Genomic DNA, 20,682 nt, shown 5'->3' with positions numbered 1-20,682 from the left:
CTAACTTTATTCCATCAGGCATCGGGCCACAAACAGCAGCCTACCTCTACTAGCCATGGGGTACTACATATTCCTTACCCTCTGTCCTACTCACAATTTTGCAAGTAGTTGCTTTATTTAGCTTTTCTCAAATTCCAAGTTAAGTCCACAATCTGCTCCAGCTGGTACCATGTGTAGTCTAGGAGGTTTGATGACTTCTGAGTTTGACCTCAGGAGTGTTTGGGATGAGGATACATGTGAAGGCACAAGGTGATGAGACAAGGATGGTGGAGGGGACAGAGAGGGAAAGAAGCGGCTGTGCAAGAAAGGCTAACTGTTGTAGTGGGAAAGGAAGCTGGTTACGTTATCTATCCCTGTGTAACAAAGTATCAGAAAATTTAGCAGCTTTTCAGAAGAAAAAGAAGGCAGTAACTTGAAAAGAGATCTGCACCCCTGTGTTCATTACAGCATTATTTACAGTAGCCAAAAGAAGTATCCACCCATGAAGGAAAGGATGAAAAAAGTGTGATAGATATGTATGTTCTTCATGGCAACATGAAGAGTTGCCACGGGTCCATGGGCACATTCAGTTGTAAAGAAAACAATTTCTAGACTCTTGAATTCCTACCCTAGACAGCATATTCAAAAGCAGAAACATTACTTTACCAACAAAGGTCCAAATATTCAAAGCTATGGTTTTTCCATTAGTCATGTATGAATGTGAGAGTTGGACCATAAAGAAAGCTGACTACAAAAGAATTGATGCTTTTGAACTATGGTGTTGAAGGAGACTCTTGAGAGTCCGTTGGACAGCAAGGAGATCAAACCAGTCAATCCTAAAGGAAATCAGTCATGAATATTCATGGGAAAGACTGATGCTAAAGCTGAAGCTCCAATACTTTGGCCACCTGATGCAAAGAACTGACTCACTGGAAAAGACCCTGATGCTAGGAAAGATTGAAGGCAGGAGGAGAAGGGGATGACACAGGATGAGATGGTAGAATGGCATCACCAACTTGATAGACATGAGTTAGAGCAAGCTCTGGGAGTTGGGGATGGACAGGGAGGCCTGGCGTGCTGCAGTCCATGGGGTCGCAAAGAGTCAGACGTGACTGAGTGACTGAATTGAACTGAACTGACTTCCTTAAATGATGTACCCGAGTTTCTGATAGGTAGGTTCTCCTTCCCCATCTCCTCTTTCTCAACAGCCCTTCTCTCATTTTATATAAGAAACACAATCCTCTTTCCCCTTTACCCCACATGTGGCTGACCTTGGTGCATTGCCCCAGGGGGCAGAAACCTCTGAGCACCAAACAACAGGGCCAGCCAAAACAAGGGTGTTGATGTGGAAAAATGAATGACTGTAATCTCTGCCTAACAGGACCTTTTGCAACACAAGTGGTTGCTAATTCTTTGCTTTCAACAAAATTGCTGAAGTGACTAATGGAATTGTCAGTTAATGTATCATGAAAATTAATTTTTGCAGATCATGATGGAATTTTTGGTACGTAACTCAGAGGAAAGCAATTTTTGGTACATAACTCAAAGAATTGTGTGACAGTGCTGTGAGAAAAACTTTTCATTTCTTCCTACCTATTCATGTGAACAAAACTTCTTAGTGTTTACATTTTTTAAAAGTGTAAGAGTCAAAATAAAATTGACACTGAACCCCATCTCAAAAAAAAATTAGCAGCTTAAAACAACCATTTATTATCTCACAGTTTCTGAGTGTCAGAAGTCCAGGAGCTGCTTAGATAGGTGGTTCTGACTCAGGGTCTCTCAAGAGATTGCAGTCAGGCTATCAGCTGGGTTTGTAGTCATCTCAACACTTGACTAGAACGGGAGAACCCACTTCCAAGCTTACACACTAGTTGTTGGCAGGCCTTGGTCCTCACTGGCTCTTGGCAGAGGCTTCAGTTCCTTACCACACAAGCCTCTCCATAGGGCTGCTCACAAAACAGCAGCTTGCTTATCCTAAACAAGTAATCTAAGAGAGCACTGTACATAGCAAGAAGGCACCCCACATAGAAACCACAGACTTTCATAATGTAATCTCACAAGTGTCACCACTACTTCTGTTGTGTGCTATTGGTCACAGAGACCAAACCTGGTACAATGAGGAAGGGGAATACACAAGGGTATAATACCACCGAAGGACAGGTTGCAGGCTGGCTTCTACAGGTAGTCAAAAGTAACAAAATACCCCATTGAACTTCTCTGGGAGGGCAGAAAGATTCTCTGATGCGAAGCAACAGCTCAAAATCTAAAAGAGTTTCCCAGAAATGAGCTGTAAGAGGCACTCAAGAGGCACAGATGAGAGGGTGGGAAAGCCTGGAGATCCTAATCGTCCAAACATAATAAAGGAAAGCGGCTTAGTGCTCATTAAGCCGGAGATCCGTGTAACTTCAGACAAACTTTTCCTCCCTCTGGAATGATTTTCTCACTTGTAAATGAAGAGACTGAGCTAAACTCTATGGCCTCATAACAAATACTTAGGTAGCAATTTATCATGTTCTGTCATGTTCACTTTAACTTTCAACACACTTTACCTGCACAATGAAGGGCAAAACTTGTTTGGAAGAGCTCTTGGCACCATTGCAAATGGGATGGGTGCTCCCACACCAGCCTCCCATTCTCAGCCTGAGCCAGAGCTCTGAAGATCTGATTCATGTATTTGGTAATGGGCTGGCTTCTTCTCTGGGCCTCTTGTGAAATACGCTTTCCTGTGTGGCAATCATCATGTTTTGTGACTTGGAACACAGTTGCTGCTGCTGCTGTTGCCCTAACTAGAGTCTAAACAAACTAGCTTCATCCCCTTCCTTTAAACATAAAACTGTCTAATCCTTTCTGTGATGCTTTTTTGTTTTGATCTCCGGCACAAGAAACAGAGAGTCTTGATAATTTCTGAGGAAATAATCTCCCAGCAGCTGAATTTGGCCAAACCATGAAATGGATTTTCCCCCAGCCCAACAAGGACACCTCTGATGAGACTCCAAACTACCCTTCATATGCCAGTCTGTATACACGCCTTTCCAGAGTTTGGCATCAGGAAATCCTGTGAGGTCTACTTCAAAATATAGTCAGAATCCCTGGTCCATGACATCGTTGCCTGTTGCTTGGGTCACTTCAGTAATCTCCAGACTGAACCCCCGCTTCTATCCTTGTTCCTCTGAAGTCCATTCCCAAAACAGCGTCCAGAGTGACCCTTGTTAAATGTAGCAGTGATCATATCACTGCTCTGTTTGAAATCCTGTAATGGCTTCCTGCATCTTTCAAAGCAAAATCCAACGTCATTAAAATGCCTTCAAGATCCTACATGAGCATCACCCCTATACCTCTCCCCCTTGCTCACTCCTTCTCAACCCCGCTGCCTCCCTGCTGTTTCTCAGTTAGGCCTTAGAAACTTTGCTCAGACTCTGCTTGGAAACCTCTTTCCCCAGATGGCCACCTGGTCCACTCCCCACCGCCTTCAAATCTTTGCTCCTATCTTACTTTCTCATGAGCCCAGCCCTGCCCACCCTATTTAAAATTGTGACCAGCCTCCTTCTCCTCTTTCTTCCTTTACCTTCTTAAAGAAGTTACTTAAAGACCAAAAAAAAAATTTTTTTTTTAATTTAGGGGTTTCAGATAGTTGAAGATTGTATTACTGAGTTAGGCTGGAATCTAATTTTCAATTCTCTTTTATTCAATTCAAGCAATACACTGGTGGTCTCCTAGAAGCAAGCTTTAGGGTTGGAAGGTGAACTGTAGAGAGATGAAAGTCCAGCTAAGTGTGGAAAGGCAATAAAGTTGGAACAGGGATCTGCATTCAAGCCCTAGCTTTACCTCTAACATCCTTTGGGAATCTGGGGTGGATCTCTTCCCTTCTCTAGGCTTCAGCTCTCCATCGTGAAAAGAAGGGGAGAGGACTAATTAATCTCTAAGGTCACTTTTGGCTCTATAGTTCCGTGACTTTGCCCTTATCTCACTGAGAGCTATGACTTCCTGTGTCAGTTGCAAGTTCTCAGGGGTGAGTGGACAAACAAGTGGGAGTAAGGGATCAGTGGCACAGAGAGTGCATGGCCATGAACTATCTCTTATGAGCCAGCCCCTGAGGGGCCTGAGGCCTGCCTTCAGCACCAGAAGCAACTGGGTAACAGCTGCAGTGTTTGACCTGAAGTCACCTCTGCAAACTCTAGCCAAAAGAGGATGCCCAACTCAGCTCCCTGCATCCTCAGCAGAGCACAGAGGATTCCATGCTGCCACAGAGTAGCATTTGGAAATATGGAAAACTCAGCAGTGGCTGCAGGACTGGAAAAGGTCAATTTTCATTCCAATCCCAAAGAGAGGCAATGCCAAAGAATGTTCAAACTACTGCACAATTGCACTCGTCTCACACGCTAGCAAAGTAATGCTCAACATTCTCTAAGCTAGGCTTCAACAGTACGTGAACCGAGAAATTCCAGATGTTCAAGCTAGATTTAGAAAAGGCAGAGATCAAATTCCCAACATCCATTGGATCATCGAAAAAGCAAGAGAGTTCCATAAAAACACCTACTTCTGTTTCATTGCCTACGCTAAAACCTTTGACTGTGTGGATCACAACAAACTGTGGAACATTCTTAAAGAGACAGGAATACAAGACCACCTTACCTGCCTCCTGAGAAATCCGTATGCAGGTGAAGAAGCAACAGTTAGAACCAGACATAGAACAATGGACTGGTTCCAAATTGGGAAAGGGGTATATCAAGGCTGTATATTGTCACCCTGCTTATTTAACTTCTATGCAGAGTACATCATGAGAAATGCCAGGCTGGATGAAGCACAAGCTGGAATCAAGATTGCAGGGAGAAATATCAATAACCTCAGATATGCAGATGAAACCACCCTTATGGCAGAAAGTGAAGAGGAACTAAAGAGCCTCTTGATGAGAGTGAAAGAGGAGAGTGAAAAAGCTGGCTTAAAACTCAGCATTCAAAAAATGAAGACCATGGCATCCAGTCCAATCACTTCATAGCAAATAGATGGGGAAACAATGGAAACAGTGACAGACTTTATTTTCTTGGGTTTCAAAATCACTGCAGATGGTGACTGCAGCCATGAAATTAAAAGACGCTTACTCCTTGGAAGAAAAACTATGACAAACCTAGACAGCATATTAAAAAGCAGGGACATTACTTTACCAACAAGGGTCCAGAGCTATGGTTTTTCCAGTGGTCATGTATGGATGTGAGAGTTGGACTATAAAGAAAGCTTAGCACTGAAGAACTGATGCTTTTGAGTGGTGCTGGAGAAGACTCTTGAGAGTCCCTTGAACTTCAAAGAGATCAAACCAGTCAATGCTAAATGAAATCAGTCCTGAATATTCATTGGAAGGACAGATGCTGAAGCTGAAACTCCAATACTTTGGCCACCTGATGCAAAGAACTGACTCCTTGGAAATGACCCTGATGCTGGGACAGACTGAAGGTAGGAGGGGAAGGGGATGACAGAGGATGAGATGGTTGGATGACATCAACCAACTCGATGGACATGAGTTAGAGCAAGCTCTGGGAGTTGGAGAGGACAGGGAAGCCTGGAATGCTGCAGTCCGTGGGGTCACAAAGAGTTGGACATGACTGAGTGACTGAATTGAACTGAACCAGTTAGTCTACCAAGCAGAAGTAGGGGGAAGGGGACAAGCCTTGGTTAGGCTTGAGGTATGCTTGGGAAATTCCTGTTGAAGCCAAGCAGAGAGCATTCTAAAGATGTGAAACTCATGTGTCCCAAATGGGAATGATGCAATCCCAGCAAACTTCCAGGGCAAAAATGAGTAGGCTATCCATTAATATTCCACTTTCCCTTGCATTTGCTTTCTTCTCTTTTTAGAACAGCAACTGGTTTCTTACTCAACTGTAAATATGAATGAACTGACATAGTATGCGAGGAACTGCATTTGTGGAATCAGAAAACAGAATACTACTCTACCAGGAGTGAGAAAACCTGGGGCATGGTCCTTTGACTCTCGGGACTTCATTTTCTCCATTTGAAAACTTAAAGGATTGAACTAGGATCTTTCTAGTATATGATAATTCTCAGTTACCCAGTCTACTACCCCAGGAGGCTATAGTACGCATCAGCAAACTCCAACCTGTGGCTATTGTCTGTTTTGGTGAAAACCTGCCAGCACCACTGATGCAGGCTGGCCCTGTGAGCCTCAGGAGTCAAGCCAAGTATCCTACTGTGACTCACTTTCCCCTTCTGTTCCCAGTGCCTGCCTCCCATGCCAGTGCCTGGGCCTTGCTGCTGCCCAGGGCCCAGGCTGGTCACTACCCTATGCATTGGGGATTCTGCTACTGGTGACTACTAGTCACAGAGCAGAGGAATCTCAGTCTGCCCCAGTTATGGCCAGGCTTTCCAGGGAGAAGAGAAGAGCACTGGGATCTCAATTTCCTGCACTGTGAGATAAAAATAATGATAGCACCTGCCTTCTGGAGTTCTGGTGAAAATTAAATGAGACTATGTAGTTTTGGGAGAAGGCAATGGCACCCCACTCCAGTACTCTTGCCTGGGAAACCCCATGGACGGAGGAGCCTGGTAGGCTGCAGCCCATGGGGTCGCGAAGAGTCCGACACTACTGAGCGACTTCACTTTCACTTTTCACTTTCATGCACTGGAGGAGGAAATGGCAACCCACTCCAGTATTCTTGCCTGTAGAATCTCAGGGATGGAGGAGCCTGGTGGGCTGGCGTCTATGGGGTCGCACAGAGTCGGACACGACTGACGCGGCTTAGCAGTAGCATGTAGTTTTGACACAGTGTCCTACATTCAGTAAGTGCTCAAAGAACGTTAACTATTATTACTATTCAGTTCTATTTCTTCTCAGTCACCAACTCTAGTATCAGACAGGTAGTAATACAACACTGGGTTTCCCTTGTGGCTTAGCTGGTAAAGAATCCACCTGCAATGCAGGAGATCTGGGTTCAATCCCTGGATTGGGAAGATCCTCTGGAGAAGGGAAAGGCTACCCACTCCAGTATTCTGGCCTGGAGAGTTTCATGGGTACAGTTCATGGGGTTGCAAAGAGCTGGACACTACTGAACTACTTTCACTTTCACTTCTAGCACAAAGAGAAAAGCAGTGAACTAAAGCAGGTAACATGGACCCCAGTCTCTGCCAGCCCAGCTCTAAGTGGTCATTTTACATGTCTAAGCCTTAATGCATGCACTGCTGCTGCTGCTGCTGCTGCTGCTGCTAAGTCGCTTCAGTCGTGTCCGACTCTGTGCGACCCCATAGACAGCAGCCCACCAGGCTCCACCGTCCCTGGGATTCTCCAGGCAAGAATACTGGAGTGGGTTGCCATTTCCTTCTCCAGTGCATGAAAGGGAAAAGTGAAAGTGAAGTCGCTCAGTCGTGTCCGACTCTTAGCGACACCATGGACTGTAGCCTACCAGGCTCCTCCGTCCATGGGATTTTCCAGGCAAGAGTACTGGAGTGGGATGCCATTGCCTTCTCCGAATGCATGCACTAGAAATATGTAAATGACACCTAGCAACACTGTTCATTGATTTCATTCCTTCATTAACATCCACAATATAGACTTGCTAAATATGGAAAACCAGGAAATGAGATATAGCTTCTGCGTGCAAGAGCTCGATCTAAGAAACTTCAAAAGAGATAATATCTGTGAAAGTTTCCTATAGGTCAATAGTAAGATTGTCGGAAGGAAGTGCTGGTGTGGCCTCTTAGTTTTCTAGTTCCCAAGAAACCGTGTCTCAGAAACCCCCCATCTAACCTCTGGAGATTTGTTTGGAAGGTGAGGGCGGGAAAGGCAGTTTTAAACAAAAGAGCAACCTTCCTGTTAGAAATGAAGGAAAGAACAGTACTGAGTGTCTGGATTTGATCTGCGACTCCACATCTAGCAAAACAACGGTCTAAGCTCTGTCCAGGCGGTTGACACTCACAAAAATGCTGGAGGGGAACGAGGTTGGGGAGCCGAGATTGGGGGACAGGCCCCAAATCGGGGGACAGGCCCCAAATTGGGGGAGAAACCTGGTATCCCAGCTGAGCATGCGCATTTCGACTTTCGTCCTGCGCAAAGCCCCACTTGCTCGGAAAGCTTACGTCAAAGTCTACGTTGAAAGACGTAAGGAAGGAAGCTAGGGAAACGCCGGCCCTCGGGTCACGTGATGCGACGGGAGCGTCGTTGACTCCTCCCCACAAGATGGCGTCCTTGCTGCAATCGGAGCGGGTTCTCTATCTAGTCCAGGGAGAAAAGAAGGTTCGGGCCCCGCTGTCGCAGCTTTACTTCTGCCGCTATTGTAGCGATCTGCGGTCGCTGGAATGTGTGTCTCACGAGGTAACGCAGTCGTCCCATGAAGAGTGTGTGTGTTGGGGGATGGGGGAGGCGTTCCCCCTAGTCACCGCGACCAGCGGGGAAGTTCCGCCGGTTGGAGGCGGGTAGTCATTTTCCTAGCATGCTGATTGGCTTTGCCTTCCGTCACTCAGTTTTGTCTGTGATTTAATTTGCTTATAATTTGTCACTTGGAAGGAGGAGCGGCCTTGGGTGGGGCTCAGCGGCCTTTCTGTTCTAGAGCGTCTTCTGATTGGACAAACTTGACTTTGCGGACCCTGGCCATCTGCTAGGGGTTTGGTAATTGGGCGGGTTGTGGGGGGGAAAGATGTGGGGGTGCTTAGTTAAGGCCCCTTGAGGGGCGAGATACGGTCTTTCCGGGGTTAATTGAGGTAGTGGGGAAGTCCGCGGTTGTTCTCATCCAAGCGCCTCCCGTCCTGGAAGTTCTGCCCCTCCTTGGGCAGAAACCCGACCTTCTGAGTGCCTTGTTCTGTTTCCCGGCCCAGCCCAAGGCTTGCAGCAGAGAAGAGGGTTGGGATGGGGTGAGCTGAGTGAAAAGCGATTAGAATCGAATCTGTTGTTTAAGAAGCTCAAAGTATTATATTTATGGTGCTTTTCCTGGGGGTACATTTCTGTCCTTCACTGATAGAAGTGGGCGTTGGAGGTGGGATTGCTCAGAATGTAAAAGACCCCACCCTGGGGGGAAAAAATCATCTACGAATAACAAAGCCCCAAAACGTCTGCAGCACTTGGCACGTGTTCATTTAGTAAGCTTTGGGGATTAAAAGTCGGGTTAAGACATAAATCCTGCTCTTGAGTTACTTGCAGGCTCCTGAAGGAAAAGCTGATTAGTATTAATAATGCATAGTTTCTGCTTATTCAGTACTTTCTGTATGCCGTGTGCTTTACATAATCTCCTTTAATCATTCTACAAACCAACAGAATAAATACTTTAAAAAAAAAAACAAAAAACACTTTACCGTTAGGGGTTTCCTGGTGGCTCAGGAAAGAATCCGCCTGCAGTGCAGGAGACGCTAGTTCCATACCCGAATGGGAAAGATTCCCTGGTGGAGGGCATGACAACCGACTTAAGTACTCTTACCTGGAGAATCCCACGGACAGAGGAGACTGGTGGGCTACAGCCCAGGGGTCGCGAAGGGTTAGACAGGACTGAAGTGACTAATGACTCATGTACTTCACAGTTAAAGAGACACACATAATGTTTGCAGTATGTCACACAGCCAAAAATTTGAGGGAGGGAGGAAGGACCAGGATTTGAAACCAAGCAGCCTGATTCAATGGACTTCAGTCAGGATACCTGGACTGTTAACAATGCTTATGAGAATATGTCCTATACTATAAGCCATTTTACACATTATTAATTACTATTTTATTGAGAATATTTTTCATACTGTTCAGAATAGTCAGAGAAAGCAGTTAAATAACACAAAGGAAAAAGAAAAATCAATGCTGTATTATATACAGCATTTGTTTTTCTCTATTAGCACTTTGTATGCTTATCCCTTTGGCAGGTCCTTTCTCTTTGTGATGCCTCCCTGTCCCAGCTTCACCTCCAGAATTTACTGGATTAGATTCTCATTTGGTGATCGGTAGGGATCTAGTTTTCATAATCTGTAAGGACGCCTTCAGCTAGGACATTCAGTCTGTGACTGTATCTTTTATGGACTGGTGTGCACCTGTGAAAAACAGAAGCCATTAGGGTTTGGGGAAGGATGATGCCAATGAGGGCTGAAGCAGTCCAGAAAGTTCTAATGGGGAGCTTGGAACTGGAGGCCGCACTTGAAGGGAGGAGCATAATTCAGAAAGGAACAAAAAGGAATGAATTACATTTTGCCTTTTATGATGAGTAAGTGCAAATATAAGTTAACAATACTGTATTTTGTGTTCCTGGTGACTATTTGAGCAGCAACTTTATCTTTCAAAGGTGGTTCTGTTTATAAGCAGATGATAAAAACAGAAACCAGTTTCTGTCATAGTATTTATGTTCAGGTGAATCTGTCTTTCCATCTGCAGATGCCCAGAGTTCTAGAATTATCAAATAGGATCTACCTACATTAAAGGAAATAATTATACAGTCCTTAAAAAAATACAGTGAATTTAATTTTTATACTATATTTTCGAGCTAAATACAATAAGACTATCTTGTTAACTTAGTAGTTTAATTTGCCATTTAAAAATCTCTAGTTGGTTGGCTATAGCTGACTTTGTAACTGTTAATTTATGCTTTTCTTCAGTGAACATGTAATACATCAGTAATGAGAGAACTTTTAAAATGTCTCTTAACAAAGTGTGGTCCAGTAATTGCAGTCCCATAAAGCTAGACTAGATAAAAGGATTTTTGATCACAGCTTCATAAATTGGATTATTTGTTAATCTATTTAGATTATCATAGAGTCTTCTTTAATATAAACATATTTCAACATTTCTAATACATAAAACCCTGGTGAAAGGGAATAGGAAAATTCAGAAAAGAAAAATAGAAAGATTTCAGGAAATTCAGAGGTTAAGAAAAAAACAGGTGATTTTTATAAGAATAAACCCCATGCTGAAAATAGTTGAAAGGGAATAGGAAAATTCAGAAAAGAAAAATAGAAAGATTTCAGGAAATTCAGAGGTTAAGAAAAAAACAGGTGATTTTTATAAGAATAAACCCCATGCTGAAAATAGTCCATGTTCTTTGCCAGAACCATGGTCTCTCTCACCTTCTGCTGCAGAATACTGTATTTTAAATTTCACTATTTGTTATAGGTATATACATAAGCCAAGATGATTTTTTGGTTTCTTGTTTCATTCTAGGTGGACTCCCATTATTGTCCCAGTTGTTTAGAAAATATGCCATCGGCTGAAGCCAAACTAAAAAAGAATAGGTAAGACTGGGATCCATTTTTCCTATTTTCCACAGCTATATTTTAATAGATGGCAAGAAAACACATGAAATTAACTGTTTTTCTTTTTTTAGCATCATTTTTTGCCAAAGGTGACACTTCCATTTAAAAAAAAATAAATTCTATTTTATAACAGTTTTGGACTTAAGATTACTGTGAAGATGATACAGAGAATTCCCTTTAACCCTTACCCAGTCTGCCCTATTGTAAATGTCATATTAGTATGGTATTATTTGTCTCAATTAATGAATATTATTGGTAGCACTATTATTAAATTTAGATTTCCTCAATTTTTCTCCTAATCTCATTTTTCTGTTCTAGGATCCTATTCAGGATACCCACATTGTATTTAATAGTCATATCTCTTTAGGCTCCTCTTGCTGTGAAATTTTGTTACACTTTCCTTGGTTTTGAGGAGTACTGGTAAGATATTTTGTAGAATGTCCCTTGATTGGAAGTTGTCTGGTGCTTTTGTCATCATCTGAGAGAATGTGTTATGGGAAAGAGGATCACATAGGTAAAGTGCATCTCTCACCACATCATATCAGGGGTATGCACCACCAATATGACTTTTCACTGTAGATGTTAACCTTGATTACTTGGCTTGAGCTGTTGTTTGTCAGATTTTTCTGATGTAAAGTTACTCTTTTTTTTTTTCCTTTTCGTTTTCCATATCATACTCTTAGAAGGAAATGTACTAATACAGCCCACACTTAACTAGTAGCGAGTTATGCTTCTCTTCCATGAGAGCAGTCTCCATGAATTACTTGGAATTCTTTTGCATGGAAGATTTTTCTCTTTTCCCTTTTTTATTTATTTAATCATTTACTTAAAGCAGTGTGCACTTGTGAATATTTTTGTATACTTTAGGTTATACTCCAATACTACTTTTTTTTTTAACTCAGGTTGTTCCAGCTTTGGCCATTATAACCCTCTTTTAGTAGATTTCTGTCTCCCTTGGGCGTACCCCCATCATTTTATGGCATTGAGAGGAAGGGAAGCGTTATTCAGTTGTTTGAGAACTTTCTTGCTTACTCCAGGCTCATCTGTATTTTCTGGCCCAGAGCCATTTCTCCAAGGAGCCCTGGTACTTTTTACTAGAGATTGGTATTAAAAATAAAGATCTGAGTAGTAGATATGCTCATTGTTACTGGTGCCATTTTGGGTTTTAGCATGATGTGGAAGTCCTTTGCAACCAGTCACACCTTTGTACCTCCATGGATATAAACCACTATTTGTCCTCCATGTCCTGAAGAAACAGCTCCATATAAACCAGCTTTGTATGCCATCCATACCTTTATTTTATCATTTAATCCTCAAAGTATCCCTTTAAGGTAGGTACTATTATTATCTTTACTTGAGAATATTGTCCAGCAGCAAAATATATATCACAGAAAATTGGAGTTATGGAACTTTAGAGTAAGTCTAGGACTGAAGGTACAATCTTGATAATCTCAGATGGTAGGAAAGTAGAAAACTTTCAACTAGAAAAACAAAACGGCATGGGGGCCTCTGTAGGGGAATGTTGACTGGTTCACTAGGAAAAGTAATGCCTGAAGAGAGCAGAAGTCCCTGAAAATGCCACCCCTCTGAACCATTTCACCTTGGTAGCATTATTTGGTATGTTTCAGCTCTCTGGCACAGCAAACAAGCAGTTATTTTCCAAACCCAATTTCAGAGCTTATTGAATTGTTGCCTCTCAGTTTTCCATTGTGCAATTGGCCTGTCCTCTCTAAAGTTATAAGCTGTGACGTTTCTTTGTCCCACAGAATCTTTGTGGTCTGTGCAAGCATGAGAGTCTAAAAGTTAACTCCAAACGGTTAACAGTGATCCCTCTGTGAAATAGGCTTGGGTCATGCTGTAGTTATTCAGGAACTTTGGTGATGACTGCACATTTTAAAAAATAATTAGCATGTAAAGCTTTTGAAATTTTAAAACAGTTTATGAGTCTCTTCAGAGTACTTTCTGATTTCTTTTTGTTTGAGAGCCACCCTTCCCTTATAGTTCTCTCTTGAATTCCTGACACGTAGAACAATATCTTGAACATAGTAGGTGCTTGGTAAATATTTGTTGAATGAATCAGTGGTTGTTTGTTGTATTCTAGATGTGCCAACTGCTTTGACTGTCCTGGCTGTATGCACACCCTCTCCACTCGGGCAACAAGCATATCCACACAGCTTCCAGATGACCCAGCCAAGACCACCATGAAGAAAGCCTACTATTTGGCCTGTGGATTTTGTCGCTGGACATCTAGAGATGTGGGCATGGCAGATAAATCTGTGGGTGAGTGAGGTAGACTTTAGCATGAGATTTTGTGAAATCAGCAGAGTTGTAATTGCACACAAATCATGAATTCTGTTACTTCTTGGGAGGTAGGTGATAAATTCAGAGTATTTTGCCACTAAATCTTCTATGTTCCCAAATTCTCACATTTATGACCATGATATTTCACTGGAAACTGGGTATTCTTAAGGTTGGTAAAATAACATTTATATATCTGACATGTTTTTTTAGAATCAAAAGATTAATTTCTTCATAAAAAATAATTGCTGCTGCTGATGAAACACACCATGAACAAACTTAAAAGATTAAAGAGGCAAATCTTACATTTAACAGACTAGAGATAAATAACCAAAAATAAGGAACCCTTATAAATCAATAGGAAAGCTACCCAAGAGAAAAAAAAAATTGTCAAAGAATATGAACAGCAGCCTTCAGAAATGGAGATAAAAATGTTCAATAACCAAAATGTGCACAAATCATTGGAATTTATTTTTTGCACACAGCTTGGTGAGATGATTTTTTAAAGTCAATAAATATGCAAAAGGATATGTTTCAGTTTTACTAGTAATCAGGAAGATGCATAGTAAAACTTAATGCATTGATTTGGCAAAATTCTAAAAATCTGGTAGTATGACAGAAATATAGGAAAATAGTTTTTTTGTCTGCTACCACCTTAGAAAGAAGTTTGACATTTATTAAACTTTTAAATTGCTTTTATTCTTTTACCCAAAAATTCCATGTCCAGGTATCTATCCTGGAGCATTCAAATACATGCTTAAAGAGACATCTATATATATCATAAGTGATACAGAAAAGTTATGTGTGTTTGGACCTAAAGACAGTCTAAAATGTTAATTATCTGTCCATCATTTTTGTGTTTCAAAGCAGAAGTTGCACTTAATCTTTATTAGGAAACTTCCTTTATTTTTTCATTTTCTGTACTCCATGAATAACAGAGAAACACTCTTTATTAAAGTAATTTCAGAATAACAGAGAAACACTTTAATTAAAGTAATTTCAGAATCTTGAGTTGCTATTTATTTTTTATATAAACAGTAGCACTGCTAACTCTCCATTGTCTTTTTTCTTTCTGAAATTTCATTAATTTTCTGAAAATTTTTTAGACTTGTTAAAAATTACCATTTTTAGATTTTCATTCAAAATGTCAACTTACCAACAAGGACCTGCTGTATAGCACATGGAACTCTACTCAGTATTATGTGCCAGCCTGGATGAGAGGGAGGTTTGGAGGAGAATGGATACGTGTGTGTATGTGGCTGAGTCCCTTCGCTGTTCACGTGACACTGCCACAACATTGTGAATCGGCTGTACCCCAATACAAAATGTTTGAAGTTTGAAAACTAATCAGCTTACTAATGCATGAGGAAGCCAATTAAAAAATTAGTATGTTATTTGACTTAACTCAAATGAAGATGGACATTAGGTAAAAATTTCCTATAGTTTCTTATATAATTTGGTAGTAGAAATGGGTGAAGTGCTTTCAGGTTCAACTCTGTTCTTAAAACTTAATTCTTGATTTTCTTGAGTTTGCGCTTTGGTGTTGAATGCCTGAGCTCTTGGTTGTTTTCCTAATTTCATACATTATATTGATAAAACATTCTTCAAAAACAAAAAGTTAACAAACAAGTTTCTTAAAGTGTTTGTTGGTGGGTAGGTATTTCCTGAAATATGATTTATATTGAAAAGTTTCTGTACTATCTTTTTAGATTGTCAGTAAATATTTGTATCTTATTGTCAGTGTAGCAAGTAAATTGTTTAAATTTGTTTATGAATTTAAGTTAAATGTAAAAAACAACATCAAAGTGGCACTTAGTTCAGTGAGTTAAAGTCTATTTCTCCATGTTTGTATTTTGTTTCTTTTTATCAGATTAAACAAAACCTAGAAATCCAAATAGATTTCTCAGTTTGTTACTCTGTAAGTCTTTTTTTGATACTTTTTGGACTATAAATCATTAGGATTGGATAATTTATTTTTCAGAATTTAAAGCCTGTGCTTATTTCTAGAAATCTAGCTCCTCTAAGGGTATCTTGACAGTGATAATTGAATACTTGGAGCTCTTAAGAAGAGCTCATCATTTCATTTCTTCCATGATGTCATTGGTATCTGAGAAGCCCTGAAACCACTTTAGTTACAACTATTTGTTTATTTATAAGTAATCCCTTGTGTCAGTAATGTGCAAAAACCTATAATGAGATCATAATGGCTCTCAAATTTGTGTTTAGAATCAATCAGCAGTTCTAAAAATGCAATTAGGTAAAACTTAAGATTTTTCTAAAATATTACTGAAACATTTTTTTCACATAATTATTTTTCATGTTTGCCTTAAGTAAAGCAACTTTTAAAATATAAATATTGTACTAAAGGTTGTTAACTGCTGCCATTTCCTGCAAGGAGTTACAGTGTCACCTTCATTCAACAGGAGTCGTTTTTATTTGGGAAAAAAGTTATTTTTATAAAAATAATACACATTCATGAACTTACACTTAGCTTAAGAAATTAAACAGAACCAAAACAGTGTAAGCCCAGTATAGCCTTCCTCCCACTCCATCTGCCTTCTGTTTCCTAGAGATGGTCATCAGTCTTGAATTCAGATTTTCATCAGTTTTTTGCATATTTTTGCAGTTCTCCACATACATATGTAGCCATTAGCAAATGTGTTTGTCAACTTGAAACAAATAGAACCTTGTTTTATGTATCCCGCTACAGCTTATCTCTATCGAGTTTGTTTGTGGTATGTAGTAGTGATGGTAAGTGTTTACTTCTTTAGTCTCTTCCCAATGGACATTAGGTTGTTTTCCATTTTTTGCCTTTGACAACAGTGCTGTTAGAATCATTCTTAATGTGTTTCCTGTCACAGGAGCAAGATTTCTCTGCATAAGTTAAAGTAAAATTGCTGGTTGTAAGATGTGTACATCATTAACTCTCCAAAATGCGTTTACCAATTTTTGCTCCTACAAATACATGAGTAAACTATTCATTGCTCCACATCCTTGGCAGCTCTTGGTACTATTGGACTTCTTTCAAGTTTTTCCAAACTCATGGTTGTGAAATGGCACCTCATAGTTTTTTTCCCTTTTTTGGCTTAGCTTTACTGAGATATAATTTACATATAATGAAACTCAGCAATTTTAAGCGTAGAATTTTTTGATTTTGGACAAAGGTGTAGCCAGCCACGTAGCCACCTCCCCACAGTGATGATATAGAATATTTCTGTCACCCCAAAAAAGTTTTCTTATGCCCCTTTGCAGTCAGTTCCTTGCCCACACCTCCTTGCCCTTCACTACAGCTAATTTGCTTTCTTTCACTGCAATTGTGCCTTTTCTAGAAGTTTACATAGTTGGAGTGTTTTAATCTTTTGTGTCTGGCTTCTTTCTCTTAGTATAATGCTTCTGAGATTCTTTCATGTTTTTGCTTTTTTTTTTTTTTGAGTTGTATTCTATTGTATGGGTATACCATTTTGTTTATTCATTCTGCAGTTGATAGACACTGAAATTTTTTCCAGTTTGAGGCTCATATGAATAAAACTGGATATGAACAGCTGCCTACAAATTTTAGTGTAAATATGTATTTTCATTTTTCGTGAGTATTTACCTAGGAATTGAATTGCTGAGTCATGGGGTTAAGTGTTTGTTTACCTTGACTGAAAACTGTCAAAACTGTTTCTCTAAGTGGTTGTACGGTTTCAGGTCCTCACCAACAATGGAGGAGAGTTCCAGTTCCTCAATAACCATTAGTATTGTTGGTCTTTTTCATTTTGGCCATTCTAGTGAGTGTAGTGATACTTCATTGTGGTTTTAAGTTGCATTTTCTTAATATGATTATTTGCCATCTATGTATTTTCTTTGGTGAAGTGTTCATACAAATCTGTTGCCTATTTGCCTATTTTTAAACTGAGCTTTTATCTTTTGTTGAGTTATGAGAATTCTATATTGTAGATACAAGCCCTTTGTTGAATATATGTTTCGCAGATATTATCTCCCAGTCTGTGGCTTGCCTTTTTATTTTCTCAACAGTGTCTTTTGAAAAACCCAAGTTTTTAATTTTGATGAGGTTCAGTTTATCAATTTTTTTTTTTTTTATAATTTGTGCCTTTTGTGTCCTAGTGAAGAAACTTTAGCTTAACCCAAGGTTGTTAAGATTTTCACTTTTGTTTTCTTCTAGGAATGTAATGTTTCAGCTCTTAAGTGTAAGTTTATTACCATTTCAGGGTAAATTTTGTAAATGTTGTGAGGTGTAAGGGTTGAGGTTAATTTTTTATAAATTTGTGTAAATTGTTACAGTACCATTTGTTGAAAGTATTTGTTACGGTTTTACTTTCAGCTTTCTGGAATAATTTTTTATTTTATGATTTGTTTGTGCTTTTGTTTCTTACGTTAAGAAACTCTTCTCTAAACCAAGGTCATAGAACATAGAAATTGCATAATATTGTAGGTAAGGGCAAATTCTCTGGAGTCAAACTGCCTGGGTTTGAATCCTGGCCTTTACTGTCTCTGTGACTTTGGGCAAATTATTTAACTCTCTGAGCTTCAATTTCCTCATTTGTAAAATAAGACTAATAATGAAAGTCCCTACCTCAGAGGGTTATGAGAATAAAATGAAGTTTGAGACATTTCAAATACCTGGCAGAGAAATTATACATGTATTAGTTGTAGAGGTGGTCCTACTGGTGGTTATTATTCTCACCATCATTATATTTAAAGAAAGAATTTGATTCTGAGCTCTCTGGCCTATGTAATTTCTAGGACTCTTTCTTGAAAATTCTGTGATTTTATGTCTTTAAGTTTAAGTCTGTGGCCTGCGGATGACCTGTTTTTGTGAAAATAAAATCAGATTATATAAGCCTTGTTTAATATTCCTTTATTTTTCAGCTAGTGGTGGTTGGCAGGAACCTGAAAATCCTCACACGCAACGGGTAAGTAAAGGGTCACCAGAGAGAGGGTGACATGAGGAAAGATGAGGAAAAAGACCATTTATCAGTGAATATGGCTTAGGCTTATAAATCCATGATGTGTGTTTTGGTGTCTTTTACACTTAGAAAGTGCTTCTCATGTAAGACATTAAATCATAATGGCAGTTTTTTCTAGCCTGACTTAAGTTAATAGAGAAACCTGAGTAATTTTATTTCTGTACTCTCGTGAATTGGAAAAAGGAAATAATATGTTTCTGTTTTCCGTATACCCATGAACTAAGTTGAGGGTCCATTTGTTCTCAGAAATATCATATCATCAACATGTAAACATATCAGCATATAAACATCTTAAGTCTTGGAAACACCGCTAATTTAGAAGATGCTCTTGGAATCAGTAGCAATCATGATTTAAACATCCTTTTATAGTTCACAGTGAATTGATCTCTGCAGTGTACATTAGGACTGATTTTGTTGCCTCAGAAGCAGAATATTAGAAAGATGGTGAAATGTGATTGAAATGAAGTTGTACAGTCAAACTGGAAATTAAATAATAATTTAGAATTATTCACTTATGACCTCAGCTAAAATTAGAAATACTGAAAATATCCTGGATGAGAGTGTATCTAATTGGACCTTTTCACATATACTATTGTCAGTGTGAACTAGTACAGCTTCTTGATCTCTCAGCAGTATCTACTTCCTGGACTCTGACCTACAGAAATACTTGTACTTATGCACGAAAATATGTATATGCAGTTACCAAGCAGTTATCAAGCATATGCTCCATTCTGTGTGCCAGGGACCATGCTGAGCAATAGGAATATATGACCTTTCCTCTCACAGAGTTTAAGACTGATGGGAAAACAAAATCAATTAATCCCCAGATAAAGGAAAAACTCAAAGTAACATGAAGGAGAGAGAAGCTGTGCGTGTGAGCATTTGTTACAGGGAATTTGAACTAGATAAGTCTACATCTGAAGATTGCACTAGAATCTGAGGACAACAGGCAGAGAAGGGAAAGAATTCAGGGTGGAGGAGCACCCAAGGCAAAGAGCTTGTAAGTGGAAGGAGCAAGTTGTAGACCAGTGGGCAAGTGTGCCAGAGTGAAGCGTTGCGGTAGGTGAATAGAGAACAGGATTTGGGGCCAAACTGTGCAGAACCATGTGGACCAAGTTAAGGCATTTGAGAAGCCTTTAAAGCAGAAGAGATGACAGGATCAGATAAGTGTTTCTGAAAAATAGTTACTGTTGACTTGAGAGAACAAGAGTGGGTATCAGGAGACCATTTAAATGCTCTCAGAGGAAATGGTTAAATACCTTTAGGACACCTGTATCATTTAATAAGATGCAACCTTTAAAAAGAATGAGGTAAATCTATTAATATATGTACTGAGTGGAAAAGTCACACATAAAGTGAAAAAGTTTTAAAAGAGCAAATTTTTTCCCCTTACATGGAAAATATAAAGACCTATATTTATTTTGCACATATAAAAATTGTATGTCTATGCATGCATTTTTTAATGTATGCAGAATATAATATCATACCTGTGCCTGTGTGTAAGAAAGATTTCTAACCTGTAGTAGTGGATACCTATGGTAAGGAGAAGGGTGGATGTGGGCACGAGAGATAAAAGAGAAATTTTACTTTCTATTCTTTATATTTCTACATTGCTTGAACTTTTCACAGTTGTATAGCTTTTATGATTAAAATATATTTTTGAAATGAAAGTATGTGTTGGAGTCTAGGAGAAAATAGACTATGAAATGTCACATTGTTGGAAATAGATGGTCCTGTGGCCATGCCAGAAAAATAGAAGTGGTTGTGAGGGGAAGTAAGCAGTGAAGTAAAAGAGCAGTGAAAAGAGAACATGGAATTTTCAAGCCTTTTCATTGCTTATTTCTTCTGTTGTTGAACTTGAAAGTTACATTTCAATTCTGAAAATACATCATGTAAGGAATACAAATTCTCTTCTGGGAAGAGAAACTTGCCCACTTTAATGTGTCTTTTCTTCATTATATCTCTAATCAGTTTAGTTGATGAATTTCCTAAGCTTCTTGTTAGCTGTTTCAAATACTTTGATTTCTTACAGATGAACAAACTGATTGAGTATTACCAGCAGCTTGCTCAGAAGGAGAAGGTTGAGCGAGATCGCAAGAAACTGGCACGGCGTAGAAACTATATGCCTTTGGCTTTTTCGGTGAGAACTTGGTACAAAGAGGAGTTTCCAATTCACTGATCAAGACCAGTATGGCATAAGAGCAGTGAACATTTC

General features: G+C 39.6%; 1 protein-coding gene across 10 annotated transcripts in view; it reads left to right on the top strand.

Annotated features, from left to right (window-relative positions):
* Positions 1-20,682, top strand: part of DCTN4 (dynactin subunit 4) — a 143,554-nt gene that overhangs the window by 103,196 nt on the left and 19,676 nt on the right. For 5 of the 10 annotated variants that reach the window (XM_081495864.1, XM_081495861.1, XM_081495869.1 and 2 more), the window contains 4 exons: positions 11,108-11,178; positions 13,301-13,479; positions 18,370-18,413; positions 20,500-20,607. In XM_081495864.1, the coding sequence (XP_081351990.1) occupies positions 11,144-11,178; positions 13,301-13,479; positions 18,370-18,413; positions 20,500-20,607 (366 nt within the window). In that variant the 5' untranslated portion in view covers positions 11,108-11,143. Of the gene's footprint in view, positions 1-8,125; positions 8,297-8,476; positions 8,833-11,107; positions 11,179-13,300; positions 13,480-18,369; positions 18,414-20,499; positions 20,608-20,682 lie in introns of those variants that run through there. The other 5 variants (XM_081495860.1, XM_081495859.1, XM_081495867.1 and 2 more) reach the window with 3 other exon arrangements.

Source organism: Giraffa tippelskirchi, chromosome 6 (assembly GCF_054371585.1).
Source record: "Giraffa tippelskirchi isolate mGirTip1 chromosome 6, T2T-mGirTip1v1.2.pri, whole genome shotgun sequence".
NCBI lineage: Eukaryota > Metazoa > Chordata > Mammalia > Artiodactyla > Giraffidae > Giraffa > Giraffa tippelskirchi.
The sequence above is the reverse complement of the archived record's forward strand: the minus strand, read 5'-3'. Positions and strand labels throughout refer to the sequence as shown.